We start from the raw sequence: 23,153 nt of genomic DNA on the forward strand, positions 1-23,153 counted from the left end.
ACGCCATCACAGCCTCTGATGCGCACCCAATGCCGCGCATCGAGGTGCTGCTTGAGAGGTTAGCTGGCGCAGAATGTTCTGACCATAATGGATCTGAGTCGAGGATACTGGCAGATTCCCTTGAGCCCCGAGGTGCAGGAGAAGTCCGCCTTTATCACACCCTTTGGACTGTACGAGTCCACGGTCATGCCCTTCGGCATGAAGAATGCCCCTGCCACTTTCCAGCGGATGGTCAACCACCTGCTTCAGGGACTGGAGAAGCACTCAGTGGCATACTTGGATGACATTGCCATCTTTAGTTCCTCCTGGGATGAACACCTGCAGCATCTCGAGGAGGTGCTCAGTCGATTTCACCAAGCCGGACTGACTGTCAAGCCGGGAAAGTGCCAGATGGGCATGAGTGAGGTCCACTACCTGGGGCACCGGGTAGGCGGGGGCACCCTAAAGCCAGAGCTTAAGAAAGTGGGAGTGATCGTGAACTGGCCCACCCCCAGGACCAAGAAACAGGTGATGTCCTTCCTGGGCACTGCAGGGTACTATTGGCGCTTTGTACAGCACTATAGTAGCCTGGCAAAACCCTTGACCTCTCCAGGAAGAAGCTACCCCACATCGTCAACTGAACCAACGGCTGTGAGGGAGCCTTCCAGGCGTTGAAAACAGCACTGTGCAACGCCCCTGTGTTGAAAGCAGTCGATAGCAGTCGATGGTTCTTGGTGAAGACCGATGCCAGCGAGTTTGGCCTCGGTGCTGTGCTCAGCCAGGTTGAATCGGAGGACCAAGAGCATCCTGTGTTGTACCTGAGCCGGAAACTTCTGCCAAGGGAAGTGGCCTATTCCACCATTGAGAAGGAGTGTCTGGCCATAGTCTGGGCCCTGCAGCGCTTGCAGCCCTACTTGTACGGTTGCACCTTCACTGTGGTGACTGACCACAACCCTCTGCGCTGGCTAAACGCCATGTGTGGAACCAATGGAAGGTTTCTACGCTGGAGCCTTGCCCTTCAGCAGTTTGACTTCACCATCGAACACAAAACGGGCAGGGAGCATGGCAATACGGATGGGTTGTCCCGCCAGGGTGAACCGGCTGAGGTGCGCATGGTGGAGTACTGAGAGGTTCTGCATCCGTTGCCCCTGTAGCTGGGTAGACAATCCTCCCATCTAGTACCAGATGAAACTGGTCTAGTCTCTCTCAAAAGACATGAGGTTCTTTGTTCTATTATAGTAAGATATTGGGCCACCGATTTGGGCTAGAAAAATAAGGAGTACATATTGCAAATTTCCATCGGTAGATGTGTCAACCACTGTTAGTGCTAGCAGCTAAACACAACGAGTGCGAATTTCTCCAGAACCGTGTGGAACAACTAGGACAAATTTGGTATCATTAGAAAGCCAATTTCAATATAAGATGAGGGATGTGTGTGCTGTGACTCTGCTAGATACGTGAGCCAAGTTATGAGAATTATAAGTATTGTGGGTAAAATTTGTAACTTTGAGGAGAGGGGAGGGTGCAGGTAAACCAGCCCCTTTAGTGATGTCACAAGCCTGCAGGTATAAGTTACTGCACTCAACCCAGCCTTCATTCTTGCCTGGGATTTCACTACAGAAAGACCTCCTGATGCACTGGGATATTTGGCTCCGCCTACCAGCATGGTTAGCTAAAATGATCTAATCAAATGTGAGTTTTATCTTTCTTTAATCCATTTTTTTATAATTGCTGTACATACTTTAAATTGTCTCCTATTGTAAAATCTTGATATACCTTTTATAAACACTGCCTAGTCTTTTTGTGGAGTAAAAGTTATAATATTTACTTGTTTTGTTCCCTTGCTCTAAAACGTACCCTAAGTCTTCTGAAGTTAATTACGCTACTAATGTGGGTTGGCTCAAACCCCTCTCTGTGAGAAATCTGAGCTGGTGGCAGCGAAGTGTGTTCTGGGCTAGGTGGGTGCTACTGGCAGTGACAGAACGGGGTTTTATAAGCTATTGTCTGGCTGCGGCCTGAGCATTTATAATTCCCTCGCTGCAGCGTGCCTGCTAGCCAGTCCACAGCGAAGCGGCCCGTCCGGCGACTAATTATCCCAGGTGTAGTTCCCTGACTGACCTGAGGGTAAGGGGGCGCCGGAGATCAATATCGCTGTATAATATCCTCCATGCTGCATCTTTCCAGTGTCTTCTCTCACCCTAGTAGTGGATTCACAGCTATACTGCTCAGTATAGTTGTATAATATCCTCCATGCTGCATGTTTCCAGTGTCTTCTCTTACCCTTGTATTGGATTCACAACCCTACTGTGCAGTACTGCTCTATAATATCCATACTGCTGGTTTCTAATAGTATTTGTCTCACCCCAGACCTTGAGTCACATCTACATTTCTCAGTATGGCTGTATGATGTGCTTCTTGCTGCTGCTGCTGCTTCTGAACATGTGCTACATAGACATGGAGACAGGAGAGCAGGAATCCCTCATGTCTATGTGCGGTGTATGGGGGACATCATAGCCCCTCGGGTCCTAACCACCAGCTTAGAGACACCTGAAACAATCCAGTTTGCCGGTGAACAAGTATTTTACTCATTTGATCAGCAACATAATTACCGTGGAAAAAAGGTGAATATGTCTGCGAGGTGTGAACACCTTAGACGTGGCTTCTTGAGTCTCACCGTGTTTCATAACAGCCGGTGTAATCTCGGCTGATTGCTGACCAGTGCCTCTTCCAAGGATGGACCTAAATTCCTCTCTTGATTAATTTTGGCTTCACAGGCGGAAATTCCGCCCAAAACTGACACCTCATTTCTTGATGGAATTTGGCTCATTCTCCGGCAATGGAAGTTTTACTTACCTGGAGACCGTGGGAGCCGAAGTACGTGACGGCGGGAGAGTTAGATCTGTTCATAGGAGTAATGTCGTACAGGGAGTGTGATGAGGTCCGACAACCAGGAATGGCTGCAGGAGTGTGTCATAGTCAGACGTCCCAAACATCAAATCTACAGGGAAGTCCAGTATTTGCCAGATTCAGGATAAGAAACACATGGCTGCTCTCCTCCAAAAACAGCTCCACAGTTGACCCAGGTCGTGTCTGGTATTGCAGCTCTGCGCTGTAGAAGTGGATGCCTCTGAGCTGCAGTATGACTCACAACAAGGTGCACAGCTGGTTTTTTGAAGAAAGCAGTGGATTGTTTTCCCTGTTCTGAACAATCACACTATATTCTGTATATTAGAACTTCCTTAAAAATTGCCAGCAGGAAGCTATGCCTATAAAATAAAGACAGAAGCTGTATTTACCCCCGAACCCGCCTCCCGCTCCAGCCTGGCACTCTGGTGCTCTTCCCTGATAGTAGAGATGATGTCCGACCACTGGTCCGCTGACTGTGGCCTTAGCGTCAGGTCAGTGGTGGTCGTGACATTTCTGGTCTGTGGGAGATCTGTAGTGGACATATGGCTTTTCTTTCCCTTTCTTCCTTTCCTCTTGCTTCCCTTCTCTTTCTTCTTTTCCCTTCCTTCTTACACTTAATTCTTTCTCTTCCTTCACTTCCCTTCCTTGCCCTTTCTTTCTTTCCTAACTTCTTTACTTTTTTCCCATTGCCTTCATTCATTCATTCATTCATTCATTCATTCATTCATTCATACATTCCCTTCTTTCTCTTCCACTTCATTCCTTTCATTCTTCCCTACCCTTCTTTTCCCTTTCTTCCCTTCTTTTCACTTCCCTTCTTTTCCCTTTCTTCTTTCCCTTCTGTCACAGGGTCCTTCTCCGATATCATACAATCAACAGAGCAAGAGAATAGTGAACAATTCCAAAAGCTTTATTTAGGCAAAAACACGAAAGGTCCATATATGATCCACCACACAAAGGATAAAATAGTCCAGAACATGAATGCAGTTCAGTAACCGGATAAATGTCCAAGGAGATGAGAGTCCAATAATCCAGCAGAGGATAAAAAATGGTCCATATGCTTCTCCTTCTCTCTGACGTGCTGTGTTCACATCATAATTCCACACAGGACTGATCTGTCTCTCACCTCCCTGATATTTACAAGTCTCCCTCCTCATTCACAGGTTGGGGGGTGGGCGCAGGGGCTCATTGTTTCCACAAGTTAGTTCAATATGTCATTAGCATATTAGCAAACAACATTAGTCACTGACCCTGTGTAGAGATAACAATACAGGACTGTGGGGGCTGATATCAGATGGCGAATAACAACTCATTCTACAAGAGAACACCATGATAATCAGTTAAATATAAATATACACAATGATACCCACATAACATATCGCACCATCACACCTTCCCCTTCATTCTTCCTTTCTTTCCTTCCCTTCTTTTCCCTTTCTTCTTTCCCCTTTCTTCTTTCCCTTCCCCTTCATTCCTTCCTTTTTTTCCTTCCCTTCTTTTCCCTTTCTTCTTTCCCTTCCCCTTCATTCCTTTCTTTCTTTCCTTCCCTTCTTTTCCCTTTCTTCTTTCCCTTCCCCTTCCTTCCTCCCTCACTCACTGGATCTCGATCCAGAGAACTTCTTGTGCTGATGCTTTACATTGACTTTCAATTTTTTTCTGCTTGCTGTCAGTGAACATTGTCTACATGCAGCAGTGAACTTGGCTGATTACTTCTCACAGCTGACTGCGTTACAGTTGTATCTAGTGTATACAATCTAGAGCTGCACAGCCTGGATTTCAGACTGAAACCTTGTAACAAAGTATCAGCCCCAGAGGAAAAGCTCTGGAGGAACGACTGACACTGCTGCTCTTGAAGTATATGAGCTCGAGGAAAGGACGGAAGTCCTGACTTCTTGTAGGCAAAAAACCTCAGCAGTGAAATGATAGAGAACAAAGATCACAGCCACCGCCACCTGATACCCTGCTCCTCCACCTGATACCCGGCTCCTCCACATGTTGCTCCTTCAGCCGATACCCGGCTCCTCCACCTGATACCCGGCTCCTCCACCTGATACCCGGCTCCTCCACCTGATACCCGGCTCCTCCACCTGATACCCGGCTCCTCCACCTGATACCCGGCTCCTCCACATGTTGCTCCTCCACCTGATACCCGGCTCCTCCACCTGATACCCGGCTCCTCCACCTGATACCCGGCTCCTTCAGATGATACTCGACTCCTCCACATGTTGCCCAGCTCCTCAAGCCGATACCCGGCTCTTTCAACCAATACCTTGCTTCTCCAGCAGATACCCGGCTCCTCCACCTGATACCCGGCTCCTCCACCTGATACCCGGCTCCTCCACCTGATACCCGGCTCCTCCACCTGATACCCGGCTCCTCCACCTGATACCCGGCTCCTTCAGATGATACTCGACTCCTCCACATGTTGCCCAGCTCCTCAAGCCGATACCCGGCTCCTTCAACCAATACCTTGCTTCTCCAGCCGATACCCGGTTCCTCCACCTGATACCCGGTTCCTCCACCTGATACCCGGTTCCTCCACCTGATACCCAGTTCCTCCACCTGATATCCGGCTCCTCCACCTGATATCCGGCTTCTCCATCTGATACCCGGCTCCTCCACCTGATACCCGGTTCCTCCACCTGATATCCGGCTCCTCCACCTGATACCCAGCTCCTCCACCTGATACCCGGCTCCTCCACCTGATACCCGGCTCCTCCACCTGATACCCGGCTCCTCCACCTGATACCCGGCCCCTCCACCTGATACCGGCTCCTCCACTTGATACCTGGCTCCTTCAGCTGATACCCGACTCCTCCAGCCGATTGTGTAGACTGGATACAACTGTAACAACCCTTCAGCTGTGAGAAGTAGTCTGTTATTTCCATATAGGCACTGAATATAATGGCTGTTTGTGAACTTCTTCCACTATTTCTCCTCCAGGTCGGCTCCTATCTGAAGACCCCTAAGTTTCCGATCTGGGTGGTCTGCAGTGAAAGTCACTTTAGCGTCCTGTTTTGCTTGAAGAAAGAGTTGATCAGCGACTGGAAAGTCGAGCGTAAATTTGACCTTCACTACTACGATGGGCTGGCCAATCAGCAGGAGGAGATCCGCCTCACCGTCGGTAAGTGAGGACAGACCGCCTGTGCCCAAACATCCCCTCCGAATGTATGTGAACCCACGGTGTTGCATACAGCACTGTGCAACAGTCTTAGGCAGGTGTGAAACAATTCTGCCAAGTGAGAACGTTCTAAAAAATAAAAGGGTAATGGTTTATTATAAAATCCCATCAGTATCTGGTGACCGCTCATCTCCCACATGATCAGTATCTGGTGACCGCCCGTCACCTCCATCATCAGTATCTGGTGACCGCCCGTCTCCCCCATGATCAGTATCTGGTGACCGCCCGTCACCTCCATCATCAGTATCTGGTGACCGCCCGTCTCCCCCATCATCAGTATCTGGTAACCGCCCGTCACCTCCATCATCAGTATCTGGTAACCGCCCATCACCTCCATCATCAGTATCTGGTGACCGCCCGTCACCTCCATCATCAGTATCTGGTAACCGCCCGTCACCTCCATCATCAGTATCTGGTGACCGCCCTTCGCCTCCATCATCAGTATCTGGTGACCGCCCTTCGCCTCCATCATCAGTATCTGGTGACCGCCCGTCGCCTCCATCATCAGTATCTGGTGACCGCTCATCTCCCCCATGATCAGTATCTGGTGACCGCCCGTCACCTCCATCATCAGTATCTGGTAATCGCCCGTCACCTCCATCATCAGTATCTGGTAACCGCCCGTCACCTCCATCATCAGTATCTGGTGACCGCCCGTCACCTCCATCATCAGTATCTGGTAACCGCCCGTCACCTCCATCATCAGTATCTGGTGACCGCCCGTCGCCTCCATCATCAGTATCTGGTAACCGCCCGTCACCTCCATCATCAGTATCTGGTGACCGCCCTTCGCCTCCATCATCAGTATCTGGTGACCGCCCTTCGCCTCCATCATCAGTATCTGGTGACCGCCCGTCGCCTCCATCATCAGTATCTGGTGACCGCTCATCTCCCCCATGATCAGTATCTGGTGACCGCCCGTCGCCTCCATCATCAGTATCTGGTGACCACCTGTTTCCCCCATGATCAGTATCTGGTGACCGCCCATCTGACCCATCATCAGTATCTGGTGACCGCCCGTCTCACCCATCATCAGTATCTGGTGACCGCCCATCTGACCCATCATCAGTATCTGGTGACCGCCCATCTGACCCATCACCAGTATCTGGTGACCGCCCGTCTCCCCCATCATCAGTATCTGGTGACCACCGCCTCACCCATCAGTATCTGGTGACCGCCTGTCTCACCCATCATCAGTATCTGGTGACTGCCTGTCTCCCCCATCATCAGTATCTGGTGACCGCCTGTTTCACCCATCATCAGTATCCGGTGACCGCCCGTCTCCCCCATCATCAGTATCTGGTGACCACCGCCTCACCCATCAGTATCTGGTGACCGCCTGTTTCACCCATCATCAGTATCTGGTGACCGCCCGTCTCCCCCATCATCAGTATCTGGTGACCTCCCGTGTCACCCATCATCAGTATCTGGTGATCGCCCGTCGCCTCCATCGTCAGTATCTGGTGACCGCCTCTCACCTCCATCATCAGTATCTGGTGAACACCCATCGCATATATGGTGAAATATGTATATATCTATATGTGTGTAGTGACATATGCCTAGGGTTATATGTGTGACTAGTGATAATGTAACATCTGTCCTGAAGGCAGGTCTCACCCATGTGTTAATGTGTACTTTTTTGAGACTAGCAAACTTCTATCTCCAAATCTCACCAGGGGGTCTAGCTAGGATGAAGAAGAAAGGTAACATTTGACACCTCCTAGCTCTTGGAAGAGAGATGTCAATTACGGCCTGATAGTATCTCTGTGAGAACGTTTACCCAAAGGATCTCAAGAAAAAATAATATATTCATTGGGGCCGCGGCCGTGGTCCAATCAAAAACAGGCAATTATGATATTAACTTGAGGGGCTGGTCTAGAAATCTGACCTCCAGACCAAAGCTATAAATTAGACCTGTATACCTAGAATCGTGTTCACATAATGGAGGCAGCCGAGCTGGTCTGATCCAATCTACATTTGTCCTACCCTCAGGGAGCAGAAAGCAGACTACCAAGTTAGATGATTTCTGTAAGTTTTCTCCTGTTATTTTATACTGTTTTGCGTAAATTGTATGTCTTCTTTTTATCATATTTTTAGACCTTTTTCTTACTATAAGCACTGAACCTTTTTGTATTAATGTATAGAACTTTAACAAGTTGAACCTTGAATGTTCTAAAAGAATCTATAGCCTAAGGTGTGTGAGCCTTATGAGTGGTAGGCATTATTAGTATTCATATTTCCGGGACTCATCACCCGTGTATTCGGTGAGTGGTGGCAGTGTGTATGAGTGGGTGTGTGGCCTGGGTCGGTGTGTGATTTATGCTCCCATTACAGCATAGGACAGAGGTTGAATGCTGGACTGAGAATGGAGAGATAGATTAACCCTTGCAGGCACAACCGAAGTCACGTGCTGAGAGCGGGCACGTGACGAATTGGTTACACCACGGAGAAGGGATCCGTGACAATTGGTGGCAGAGCGGTGGGATATAATTATTTCTATTAGAGCATTAGTGCATTGTTTAAGCAATTATTCCCTGTACTAAAGAACTGGTATCCTTGCGAGGAGTGCACCAGTTCTACAAGGTTCAACTCAGTGCTTACTTAGACATACTTGTAAACAGTTTCCCTTCCCCTTTTTTCTTTTCTATCTTTTATTTTGCAAAGGCTGTTCATCGATATGGCAGCCCAGTACAAGAAGCCGAGCAAAGAGGCTCTGACCGGCCTCTGTGAGCAGTAAGGAATATAGACGGCCAACAGATCCAGGGAGCTGCTGATACGCGTCTTGGTGGAGCAGGACATAGAGCAAAGTGCTGGAAAGAGCACTTTGGAAAGAGCACCGACAGGCTGCTGCTGCAGAACGCCAGGACCGACAGGCTGAGAGAGAGGCTGCAGAATGCCGGGAGGAGAGAAAGGCTACAGAACGCCGGGAGGACAGAGCTTTCCAGCTTCAGATGGCTCAAATAGAGAGGGATATCAGTCCTCAGGTAACCCCCTCCCAGGACATAAATCCAAGGAGACCACGTCTGGAAAACTTCCCTATGATGGAGAAGGATACGGACTTAGATACTTTGCTTCTGGTGTTTGAAAAAAACCTGCAGGCTATACCATCTACCCCGTGAGCAGTGGGCGCAGTATCTAACCCCAGGGTTGAGAGGCAAAGCCCTGGAAGTTTTTGCTGGCCTCCCACCAGAGCTAGATGGGAACTATGAGGCCATAAAAGAGGCCCTGATCAGGAAGTACAACCTAACCCCAGAAGTGTATCGGAGAAAGTTCCGGAACCTACAACGTGGATCAACTGACAGCTATGCGGATGTTGTGAGCACCTTGAGGACCACGTTCCACCAATGGATCAGGGGACATTCTGTTAACAGTTTTGAGGACTTAACGGATCTTATGGTCAAGGATCAATTTCTTCACATGTGCCCCACAGATATACAACAATATGTGTGTGATCGGGAGCCACAAACTGCGGATCAGGCTGCAAGGATTGCGGACTGCTATGTGGCTAACAGGATGCCTGAGGTGCGGAAGCCATCGGGATTCAGCTGGAGGGGAGGTAAGCCAAACGGGGACCCTTCTCCCTCTGCCGGGCGATCACCAGTGATGTCCAAGCCCACCTTCTATGGGGCCCCGGGGAATAGACATTCTCGAGGCGATGCACGCCGGTGCTTCTCCTGCAATAAAGCAGGGTGGATTGATTTAAATCACGCCGATTTAAATCATGATTTAAATCACGATTTAAATCAAAAGATTTTTTTCTATTTAAATCGGATCGATTTAAATCATGATTTTAATCATGATTTAAATCACTGATTTAAATCAAAAGGTTTTTTTTAATATAAATCGCGATTAAAATGAGAAGTGAGAGCAGTGCGCATGTGCGCCCATAGTTACACGGACGAAACTAGGGGCAACGATCTAACGCCAGGGTGAGGGGGGGACCCCAAAGTAAGTAAAAATCTTTTTTGTTTTACTATATGGCAATAGGTAGGTGTTTAAAAGCAGCATGTCTTAATTGTATAAACTATTAATAGCCTCCACATTTTGTTCATACTGCCCCTTTAATTCCACACTTCTAGCTTGGTTTCACTTTTGGTTTAGTTTCTTTTTCCATTCAGTTGACATGCCCAAACTTGTTGGATAGTCAGCATCCTACAGAAACCTCTGGAAGAGCATGGCATTGTGAATGTTACACATATACAGCCTTTATTCTACTGAGTTAAACAACTCGGCTTTATCTCATGATGGAAGAACCTTTGGATGGTAAAATATTTTCCTCAAAAAGCAGTTTATTGAAAAAAATCCGATTTAAATCAAAAAAATCCGATTTAAATCAAAAAAATCCGATTTTTTTGATTTTTTTAAAAAAACATTGATTTTTATCCACCCTGCAATAAAGTAGGACATGTTAGCGCTGTCTGCCCTGATAGGGAGAAACGTCCAACTACCACCACAAAGCCGTCTGTTCCCCACCGTCTGTCCTCTTTGTGGCCGGCTCTGATGCGAGGGCTAATGAGAACTGTCAATCTGTCACTGTTGGCAGTAAAGTCACCATTGGTCTCAGGGACACTGGGGCAGAGGTGACCCTGGTGCGTCCAGCCATGATAACCCCTGCCGATATCATACCAGGAAAGACTATGTCTATAACAAGGATTGGAGGGGTCAGCCCTGCCGTGCCCATGGCCCGTGTGTACCTGGACTGGGGAGTAGGGAAGGGACTGAGGGAAGTGGGAGTATCAGAGGCTATCCCCACCAATGTGTTGCTAGGCACGGACCTGGGGAGGATGGTGTCCCACTATGTTCCTCCCTTGCAAGTAAATGCTGCAGAGAAGGTGTAAGAAAGTGACCCACCTGAGATCCCGTGTGAGGAGGGAAAATGTCCCAATGCACAGGACTGTACATATGTGGCAGCTGTGACCCGGAGTCAGGCTGCGGCTCAGACTCAGGCCCAGAGATTAGAGGATGAGTCTCAGACAGAACTGCCAGGACAGGAGGCCCATACTGTGGTCCCGGAGCCTCCATACATGGCAGACCCAACAAGGTCCCTGATAACAGACACTGAAGACTCAGCTTCAGACCAGGGCCTGGCAGTCACACTAGGCCAGGGCCTGCAGACTGACCGTCAGAGCTTCCAGGAGGCCCTGAGGACAGATGTCAGTCTGGGAGAGCTCAGATGTCTTGCAGACCAACCCCCTGCTGCTTCTGACAGAGAAAGTATACTGGGACCAGGGCAGACTGTATACAGAGACTATCCCCACGGATACTACAGAATCTTGGGACTATGAACGGTGGCTGATCGTCCCTTATCCATTTAGGGAACAGTTATTGAGGATTGCCCATGAAATTCCTTTGGCCGGACACCTTGGAATACAAAAGACTAAAGCTCGCCTGACACACAACTTCTATTGGCCCAAGATGGGGGCAGATATTGCCAATTACTGCCGATCATGTGTAGTTTGTCAGAGAGTTGGGAAGTCCGGGAGTATACAGAAAGCTCCATTGATACCACTGCCTGTGATCGATGAGCCTTTCCAGTGAGTGGCTGTGGATATCATAGGGCCACTTGCAATCCCTAGCAGCTCTGGCAAAAAGTACATTCTCACAGTGGTGGACTATGCTACACGATACCCGGAAGCTGTGGCACTATCCTCCATTCGAGCAGACAAAGTGGCGGATGCTTTACTGACTGTGTTCTCGTGTGGGTTTCCCCAGGGAAATGTTGACCGATCAGGGAACCCAGTTCATGTCTGATCTGATGGAAAGCCTCTGTGAAAGAATACAAGTACAGCATGTTGTGGCCAGCGCCTATCATCTCCAAACCAACGGACTCTGCGAGCGTTTTAATGGAACATTAAAGCAAATGCTCAAAATGCTGGTGGAGACTGAAGGGAGAGACTGGGAGCAGTACCTCCGCCATCTGTTGTTTGCCTACAGAGTGGTACCCCAGGCGTCTACTGGATTCTCCCCCTTTGAACTGGTTTGTGGGAGGAGGGTCAGGGGGCCACTTGATGTGATTAAAGACTGTTGGGAGGACGACCCCAGAACTACTGGAGTCTCATTGGTCGAATATGTACTGCGGCTCAGAGAGAGAATGCAAAAACTGAGTAACCTGGCCCATGAGAACGTGACGCAGGCCCAAATCAACCAGGTCTGGTACGACCGTAATGCCAGACTGAGGGCCTACGAGGAGGGGCAGAAGGTTTGGGTGTTGGTCCCTATGTTACAGAATAAATTGCAGGCCGCATGGGAGGGACCATACACTGTACATAAGCGGCTGAATTATGTTAATTATGTGGTGACACTAGATGAGCATGCAAAGCGCCAGAAAGTATTTCACGTGAATATGCTGAAGGCTCATCATGACAGGGAGTTCTGTGACTTACCTGTCTGTAGCCGGCCTGAAGAGGGGGAGGCTGATCTGTTACTGGATGTGGGGGCCGGGACTCAGTATGTGGAGTCCCTGGAGTCAGCAGAGTTTAACCCTGAGCTATCCCACAGTCAGAGGCAGGCTCGGACTGGCCCACCGGAGAACTGGAGGATTCTCCGGTGGGCCCAGGCACTGAAACCTGCTGGCATACTGGCCAGCAGCTGCCTAGGGCCCCCACTGCTACAGGGGCCCCCAGCCAGTGGCTGCGGGGCCCCTGAGTCAAGGGGGCCCGCCCTGTGCCAGTAGCAGCAGCTGGAGACAGGATCCTGTCCAGAGGCGTATCTAGCCTTTCCTGCACCCTGGGCAAAGGATCAGTTTGGCGCCCCCCCCCCCCCCCCCATATTTAATGTCCAGATCTCCTTTGTGCCCCCATAATGTCCAGATCTCATTTGTGCCCTGCCCCCATACTGTCCAGATTTGTCACTTGTGCCCCAATACTGTCCTGATAATTGTGCCCCCCATAATGTCCTGATTTGTGCTGCTGCCCCCATCCGCATCCACCCCATATCATGATATGTTCAGCCTTTCATCCAGGGCTTCCTGCTGCCCCCTGGGGCCCTGGCTAAGGCTTTGCTTCACAGTCCTGAGTCCTCAGACTCACTCACAAGTCAATTGGTGACACATACCCATTTTTGTTTTGCCCCTGGCTAGGCTGGGCTGGCCGCTGCTTCATCCCCCCACCCCCCCCATGCATGCAGGCGCCAGCCAGGCAGGCTCATTTCATGATGACTTCAGCTCCATTACCGGGGTCCCCGCGGCCACGGTCTGGAGCACTTACCACCGGCACGCACCCCGCCCGACGTCACCGTCCCAGTACAACACCGAACACCCAGCCGCACAGAACACCGGCGCAACGAAGCAGCCTGTCACACGCTCGCTCAGTGAGTGACGTCACCCGCTGCTGGTGCTTCCCTGATGCGGAAGTGCCAGCGGCGGTCAGCGCCTCTCAGTGGACAGCGGTTGTCAGGGCAGGGAGCAGGTGCAGAAGGGAAGGGACCCGGACTCCTCGTCTGTTTCACAACAAGGCAAACGGCTGTGGCGGGCGGGGCCAAGTCAAACCTGGCTGGTAGCGGCGCGCAGCAGCTGCACTGTCTCTGAGCCGGCTGTCAATTTCAGCCGGCTCAGAGAACGAACAGCCCGGGTCGGGATTATGTCAGACTGAGTCTGTTACTGTGGGGGCGGCGCCGCGCCGAGGAGCCTCAGCTTGGACACCGTGACCGCCGCAATGCAATGCAATGCCGCATCATCAGGATTCAGGCGGCCCCGCTGGCGCCACCCTGTGGGCGGCGCCCGGGGCACATGCCCCGGCTGCCCCCCCCTGGATACGCCACTGATCCTGTCCCCGCTGTTAAAGCAAAATGAGTATTCACGCTTCCCCTTGCCCCTATGGGCGTGGAGAGGCGTGAATACCATTTCTCTTTAATAGCGGGCAGCGTTAGCCGCAGGCTGCAGCTAACACTGCCCACATGTAAAGCCCCACCGCACCACACACACATACACACACACACACACACACACACACACACAGCACCGCACACACGCAGGCACACAGACTCACAGAGCAGCTCACCTCCTGACATCCTGCTTCCTGTCTGAGACAGCCCAGCTGGATGACGTCATCATCCAGCGTGCTGCTGTCACAGACAGAGAGCTTCCAGCGAGGAAGAGGCTGCTGGGATGAGCTGCTGCGGTGAGGTGTGTGTGTGTGTGGTGGTGAAGGACAATGATATTGGTGGGGGGAGACAATGATGGAGGTGATGGGCAATGATGGTGGGGGAGACAATGATGGAGGTGATGTGCGATGATGGTGAGGAAGGGAATGATGGAGGTGATGGGCAATGATGAAGGTGATGGGAAATGATGGAGGTGATAGGCAATGATGGTGGTGTGGGGGAGGCAATGATGGAGGTGATGAAATGGACAATGATGGTGGGGGAGGAGGCAATGATGCAGGTGGTGAAATGGGCATGGGCAGTGATGGAGGTGGTGGGGGAGAATGATAGGGGTGGAGGGGGAGAAGGCAATGATGGCGGTGGTGATGAGGACAATGATGGGGGTGGAGAGGGGCTGCATTATACTTTATTAGGGGGTTACATTATGTTCTGTGGGGGAACTGCATTATTCTTAGGGGACTACATTATATTATGGGGACTACATCATGCTATATGAGGGGGCTACAGTATACTCTATGGAGGGGCTGCATTCTCTCAGGGGACATTATATTCTGTGGTGGGCTGCATTATACTATGTGAGGGGGGGGGCTGCATTATACCCTATGAGGGTGCTACATTATATTCTATGGTGGGGACTGCTTTATACCTGAGGGGGTTGCATTATATTTTGTGGGGAGCTGCATTATATTCTATGAGAGGGGACTGCATTATATTTTATGAGGGGGCTACCCCAACCCTTGCTACATAATTAAGACGTGAACTACCTTATACTATACCCTGATATTAGCGCTTTTTACCGCACAATTGGTGGTCTTGTATCTATTTCTATTCTATGTAGCTACATAGTGGGCCCCAAAAATGATTTTCTCTGGTGGGCCCAAGGTGCTCCAGTCCGACGCTGGTCAGAGGTCTGAGCTGATGGGGGCTCTCAGCGAGTTCACTGAAGACTTCACAGGGAAGCCTGGGAGGACGCACTTAGCAGTTCACCATGTGGACACTGGTACTAATCCCCCAGTACGGCAGTCTGCATACCGGGTGTCAGCAGAGGTGAAGGCACACATGAGGGAACAGGGAGAGGAGATGCTGAACCTCAAGGTGATACAAAAATCCCAGAGTGCCAGGGCCTCGCCTGTAGTTCTTGTCCCAAAAAAGGACCGTACTACCCGGTTCTGTGTAGACTACAGGAAATTAAATGTACTGACTACATGTGAGGTCTACCCCATGCTGAGGATAGATGAGCTGTTAGAGCAGCTAGCTAGAGCATCGTACCTCACCATCATGGACCTGAGTAGGGGATACTGGAGATACCCCTGACCAGAGAAGCTCAGGAGAGGTCTGCCTTTATAACGCTATTTGGTCTGTTTGAGTTTCTGGTGATGCCCTTTGGTATGAAGAATACTCTTGCCACCTTCCAGAGGTTGGTCAATCACTTATTGGAAGGATGTGATGGTTTGCCGTCTCTTATCTTGTTGATATAGGCATTTTTAGTGATTCTTGGGAGGAACACCTCGTACATCTTCCTCAGGTGTTGCCAATGCTTAAAACTGCAGGTCTTACTGTTAAGCCAGGGAAGTGTCAGGTAGCCATGCGGGAAGTACAATACCTAGGACACCGGGTGGGGGGAGGACTGCTAAAACCTGAGCCATGGAAGGTAGAAGCCATTACAGCCTGGGCCACCCCACGAACCAAGAAGCAGGTACTGTCCTTCCTGGGTACGGCTGACTACTATAGGAGGTTTATACCAAACTACAGTTCTCTGGTCAAACCGTTAACTGATCTGACCAGGAAGAAACTTCCCAAAATTGTCTCCTGGAGTCCTCAGTGTGAGGAATCATTTTCTGCCCTAAAGTCTGCATTGGTTAGTTCACCCGTCCTGCAGGCCCCAGATTTCACTCGCCGGTTTGTAGTGCGTACAGATGCCAGCACCTATGGGCTAGGTGCGGTTCTCAGCCAGGTAAACCAGCAAGGTGAGGAGCACCCAATTCTGTGCCTAAGTAGGAAACTCCTGCCCAGAGAAGTGGCTTATGCCACCATTGAAAAGGAATGTTTGGCAATTGTGTGGGCTCTGCGGAAGCTGCAACCATACCTCTATGGGCGCAACTTCACCGTGATCACAGATCATAACCCATTGAGTTGGCTCAACAGAGAGTAGTTGGGGACAACGGGAAATTGCTTAGATGGAGTCTGATATTACAGCAATATGATTTCACAATTCAGCATAAGGGAGTCGATCATGGCAATGCTGATGGCCTATCTCGCCAAGGTGGGGCGGAACCAGATACGTGCTCGGGAGCTGACCTGTAAGTCAACCCCATGCACGTTCATAAGGAGGGAGGTGTGGTGGAATATGTATTTATCTATATGTGTGTAGTGACATATGCCTAGGGTTATATGTGTGACTAGTGATAATGTAACATCTATCCTGAAGGCAGGTCTCAACCAGGTGTTAGGCTGTGTGCACACGTAGCATATTTTTTGCGTTTTTTTCGCGGTTTTTCGCTATAAAAATGCTATAAAACCGCGAAAAAAATGCTACCATTAAGCATCCTATGTAACAGAATGCAATCCACATTTTTTGTGGACATGCTGTATTTTTTTTCCTGAGCGGAATCGCATTCCAGAAAAAAACGCAGCATGTTCATTAAAATTGCGGAATCGCGGCGATTCTGCACCCATAGGAGTGCATTGATCTGCTTACTTCCCGCACGGGGCTGTGCACACCATGCGAGAAGTAAGCAGATCAAGTGCGGTTGGTACCCAGGGTGGAGGAGAGGAGACTCTCCTCCACGGACTGGGCACCATATAATTGGTAAAAAATAAAGAATTAAAATAAAAAATAGTCCTATACTCACCCTCTGATGGCCCCCGAAGTGTTCCCGCCTCTCCGGTGCATGATCTCTCTTCCGTTCCTATAGATGATGTGGTTCAGGACCTGTGATGACGTCACTGTCTTGTAATTGGTCGCGTGACCGCTCATGTGACTCACGCGACCAATCACAAGACAGTGACGTCATCGCAGGCCCTTCACTGCACTCCAGCTATAGGAACTGACGCCGCAGAGGTCTGCAGGTGAGTATAACCATGTTTTTTATTTTTTTTATTATTTTTAAACATTCGATCTTTTACTATAGATGCTGCATAGGCTGCATCTATAGTAAAAAGTTGGTCACACTTGTCAAACAGTATGTTTGGCAAGTGTGACCAACCTGTCAGTCAGTTTTCCAAGCGATGCTACAGATTGCTTGGAAAACTCTAGCATTCTGCAAGCTAATTATGCTTGCAAAACGCTAGTTTTCTGCGGGTATATGCATGCTAATTCTGCATGCGATATACCCGCTGCAGGAGGCGCAGAATTGCCGCGGAAATTTCCGCGGCAATTCTGCAACGTGTGAACTTAGCCTCAATGTGTATTTTCCTGAGACAAGCAGACATCTGTCTCCAAATCTCACCAGGGGGTCTTGCTAGGAACAAGTAGAAAGGTAACATTTGACACCTCCTAGCTCTTGGAAGAGAGATGTCAATTACGGCCTGATAGTATCTCTGTGAGAACATTTACCCAAAGGATCTCAAGAGAAAATAATATATTAATTGGGGGCGCGGCCGTGGTCCAATCAAAAACAGGCAATTATGATATTATCCTGAGGGTCTGGTCTAGAAATCTGACCTCCAGACCAAAGCTATAAATTAGACCTGTATACCTAGAATCGTGTTCACATAATGGGGACAGCTAAGCTGGTGTGATCCAATCTACATTCATCCTACCCTCAGGGAGCAGAAAGCAGACTACCAAGTTAGATGATTTCTGTAAGTTTTCTCCTGTTATGTTATACTGTTTGGTGTAAGTTGTATGTCTTCTTTTTATCATATTTTTATACCTTTTTCTTACTGTAAGCACTGAACCTTTTTGTTTTAAAGTATAAACTTTAACAAGTTGAACCTTGAATGTTCTAAAAAAAATCCATAGCCTGAGGTGTGTGAGCCTTATGAGTGGTAGACATTATTAGTATTAATAGTCCGGGACTCATCGCCCGTGAGTGGTGGCAGCATGTATGAGCGGGTGTGTGGCCTGGGTCGGGGTGTGATTTATGCTCCCATTACAGCATAGGACAGAGGTTGGATGCTGGACTGAGAGTGGGGAGATAGATTAACCCTCGCAGGCACAACCCAAGTCACGTGCTGAGAGCAGATATGTGACGAATTAGTTACACCACGGACAGCCTATCTCTTCATCATATGTAACAGTGTCTTACAAATATCCCCCGTATACAGTGTCTGCCTCGTGCCCATTGTATACCTTACACACCACATTCCCAATGAGTACAAGGACTTTGCTGCCTCCCCACATTCAGTGCTTACCCCATGCCCCATATGCCAGTCCTACAATATTCCTTATACAGTGCCTTACAACTGCCTTATAAATAGAGTTCCTGCCTCATGCCCACAGCGTAGTGATACTGCCCGCCTCATGCCCACATCTTAGTGATACTGCCCACAGCGTAGTGATACTGCCCGCCTCATGCCGACAGCTTACAGTGATACTGCCCGCCTCATGCCCACATCTTAGTGACCCTGCCTCATGCCCAATGCTTACAGTGATACTGCCTGCCTCATGCCCACATCTTAGTGATACTGCCCGCCTCATGCCAACATCTTAGTGATACTGCCCACCTCATGCCCACATCTTAGTGATACTGCCCACCTCATGCCCACATCTTAGTGATACTGCCCGCCTCATGCCCACATCTTAGTGATTCTGCCCGCCTCATGCCCACATCTTAGTGATTCTGCCCACCTCATGCCCACATCTTAGTGATACTGCCCACCTCAGGCCAACATCTTAGTGATACTGCCCGCCTCATGCCGACAGCTTACAGTGATACTGCCCGCCTCATGCCCACATCTTAGTGACCCTGCCTCATGCCCAATGCTTACAGTGATACTGCCTGCCTCATGCCCACATCTTAGTGATACTGCCCGCCTCAGGCGAACATCTTAGTGATACTGCCCGCCTCATGCCAACATCTTAGTGATACTGCCCGCCTCATGCCAACATCTTAGTGATACTGCCCACCTCATGCCCACATCTTAGTGATACTGCCCGCCTCATGCCCACATCTTAGTGATTCTGCCCACCTCATGCCCACATCTTAGTGATACTGCCCACCTCAGGCCAACATCTTAGTGATACTGCCCACCTCATGCCCACAGCGTAGTGATACTGCCCGCCTCATGCCGACAGCTTACAGTGATACTGCCCGCCTCATGCCCACATCTTAGTGACCCTGCCTCATGCCCAAAGCTTACAGTGATACTGCCCGCCTCATGCCCACATCTTTGTGACCCTGCCTCATGCCCAAAGCTTACAGTGATACTGCCCGCCTCATGCCCACATCTTAGTGATACTGCCCGCCTCATGCCCACAGTGTAGTGATACTGCCCGCCTCATGTCCTCCATATTCAGTGGCAGCCAAAGCCTGGCATATAGAGAGCCTGCCATATTCTGCTTGTATCTAATTCCAGGCACAGTGCTTCACCCTTATACAGTGCCCGTCTGCTCTGGACTTAGGTCTTCTTTCATGGGTTCTTCCTCATATACCAGCACAGGGTGAGGTCTGGCACGCTGCCGCCGCTTTGGTGGGCAATGGTCCAGGCACAGGAGGTTTCTGTAATTGTTTCTGTGTTTGCCGGTTCTTGTACCTTCCTCTTTATCTCTTGTTTTCTTTACACTGGTGCCCGCGCCAGGGGAGGATGTCCAGAGAGGAGCTATGTACTGGGCGTCCTGCCCCACGTCTCACCAGGGATAGGAAAACAATGACATTATTATTATCACCTTTATCACCCAGCTACATTGTATCAGAGGCCGAAAGGTTTAATGTCTTACAATGAACAAAATAGAATTAATATTACTATGAAAATAAGTGATTCCCTGTGTATATTAACCTGACTGCTACCCATTCTGTACTATTCTCCTCTATCCATTATACTGAACACTAGCCCTGCTGTACTATTCTCCCCTATCCATATTATGCTGAACACTAGCCCTGCTGTACTATTCTCCTCTATCCATATTATACTGAACACTAGCCCTGCTGTACTATTCTCCCCTATCCATATTATGCTGAACACTAGCCCTGCTGTACTATTCTCCTCTATCCATATTATGCTGAACACTAGCCCTGCTGTACTATTCTCCTCTATCCATATTATGCTGAACACTAGCCCTGCTGTACTATTCTCCTCTATCCATATTATACTGAACACTAGCCCTGCTGTACTATTCTCCCCTATCCATATTATACTGAACACTAGCCCTGCTGTATTATTCTCCTCTATCCATATTATACTGAACACTAGCCCTGCTGTACTATTCTCCTCTATCCATATTATGCTGAACACTAGCCCTGCTGTGCTATTCTCCTCTATCCATATTATACTGAACACTAGCCCTGCTGTACTATTCTCCCCTATCCATATTATACTGAACACTAGCCCTGCTGTAGTATTCTCCTCTATCCATATTATACTGAACACTAGCCCTGCTGTACTATTCTCCTCTATCCATATTATACTGAACACTAGCCCTGCTGTACTATTCTCCTCTATCCATATTATACTGAACACTAGCCCTGCTGTACTATTCTCCTCTATCCATATTATACTGAACACTAGCCCTGCTGTACTATTCTCCTCTATCCATATTATACTGAACACTAGCCCTGCTGTATTATTCTCCTCTATCCATATTATACTGAACACTAGCCCTGCTGTGCTATTCTCCTCTATCCATATTATACTGAACACTAGCCCTGCTGTACTATTCTCCTCTATCTATATTATACTGAACACTAGCCCTGCTGTACTATTCTCCCCTATCCATATTATACTGAACACTAGCCCTGCTGTACTATTCTCCTCTATCCATATTATACTGAACACTAGCCCTGCTGTACTATTCTCCTCTATCCATATTATGCTGAACACTAGCCCTGCTGTACTATTCTCCTCTATCCATATTATGCTGAACACTAGCCCTGCTGTACTATTCTCCTCTATCCATATTATACTGAACACTAGCCCTGCTGTACTATTCTCCTCTATCCATATTATACTGAACACTAGCCCTGCTGTACTATTCTCCTCTATCCATATTATACTGAACACTAGCCCTGCTGTACTATTCTCCTCTATCCATATTATACTGAACACTAGCCCTGCTGTACTATTCTCCTCTATCCATATTATACTGAACACTAGCCCTGCTGTACTATTCTCCTCTATCCATATTATACTGAACACTAGCCCTGCTGTACTATTCTCCTCTATCCATATTATACTGAACACTAGCCCTGCTGTACTATTCTCCTCTATCCATATTATACTGAACACTAGCCCTGCTGTACTATTCTCCTCTATCCATATTATACTGAACACTAGCCCTGCTGTACTATTCTCCTCTATCCATATTATACTGAACACTAGCCCCGCTGTACTATTCTCCTCTATCCATATTATGCTGAACACTAGAAGTGCTGTACTATTCTCCTCTATCCATATTATGCTGAACACTAGAAGTGCTGTACTATTCTCCCCTATCCATATTATACTGAACACTAGCCCTGCTGTACTATTCTCCTCTATCCATATTATACTGAACACTAGCCCCGCTGTACTATTCTCCTCTATCCATATTATACTGAACACTAGCCCTGCTGTACTATTCTCCTCTATCCATATTATGCTGAACACTAGCCCTGCTGTACTATTCTCCCCTATCCATATTATACTGAACACTAGCCCTGCTATACTATTCTCCTCTATCCATATTATACTGAACACTAGCCCTGCTGTACTATTCTCCTCTATCCATTATACTGAACACTCGCCCTGCTGTACTATTCTCCCCTATCCATATTATACTGGACACTAGCCCTGCTGTACTATTCTCCTCTATCCATTATACTGAACACTAGCCCTGCTGTACTATTGTCCTCTATCCATTATACTGAACACCAGCCCTGCTGTACTATTCTCCTCTATCCATATTATACTGAACACTAGCCCTGCTGTACTATTCTCCTCTATCCATATTATGCTGAACACTAGCCCTGCTGTACTATTCTCCTCTATCCATTATACTGAACACTAGCCCTGCTGTACTATTTCCTCTATCCATTATACTGAACACTAGCCCTGCTGTACTATTCTCCCCTATCCATATTATACTGAACACTAGCCCTGCTGTACTATTCTCCTCTATTTATATTATGCTGAACACTAGCCCTGCTGTACTATTCTCCTCTATCCATTATACTGAACACTAGCCCTGCTGTACTATTTCCTCTATCCATTATACTGAACACTAGCCCTGCTGTACTATTGTCCTCTATCCATATTATACTGAACACTAGCCCTGCTGTACTATTCTCCTCTGTCTATATTATACTGAACACTAGCCCCGCTGTACTATTCTCCTCTATCCATATTATACTGAACACTAGCCCTGCTGTACTATTCTCCTCTATCCATTATACTGAACACTAGCCCTGCTGTACTATTCTCCCCTATCCATATTATGCTGAACACTAGCCCTGCTGTACTATTCTCCTCTATCCATATTATACTGAACACTAGCCCTGCTGTACTATTCTCCTCTATCCATTATACTGAACACTAGCCCTGCTGTACTATTCTCCCCTATCCATATTTGTCATGATCTCCATGGCCAGAGAACTAGCATAAGCCTCTAGAGGAACAAGCTCTTGGAAGATGTAACTGTACTGACCATGAACTAAACCTACCGCATCATCTAGAAGTAGCCAGGTAGCATGTCCTACTTTTTATCCCTATATGCCCAGCGCCGGCCGGAGAACTAAATAATGCTAGCAGAGGGAAATATAAGACCTGACTCACCTCTAGAGAAATGCCCAAAAAGGAGACAGAGGCCCCCCACATATATTGGCGGTGATATGAGATGAAACAACAAACG

At 48.6% G+C, this 23,153-nt stretch overlaps 1 protein-coding gene across 1 annotated transcript in view; it reads left to right on the plus strand.

Annotated features, from left to right (window-relative positions):
* MINDY4 (MINDY lysine 48 deubiquitinase 4) overlaps positions 1–23,153 on the plus strand; it is a 120,213-nt gene that overhangs the window by 82,286 nt on the left and 14,774 nt on the right. Inside the window, exon 16 of the mRNA XM_077267981.1 lies at positions 5,830–6,010. Coding sequence (XP_077124096.1) covers positions 5,830–6,010 — 181 coding nt within the window. The remainder of the gene's footprint in view (positions 1–5,829; positions 6,011–23,153) is intronic.

Source organism: Ranitomeya variabilis, chromosome 6 (genome assembly GCF_051348905.1).
Source record: "Ranitomeya variabilis isolate aRanVar5 chromosome 6, aRanVar5.hap1, whole genome shotgun sequence".
Taxonomy (NCBI): domain Eukaryota; kingdom Metazoa; phylum Chordata; class Amphibia; order Anura; family Dendrobatidae; genus Ranitomeya; species Ranitomeya variabilis.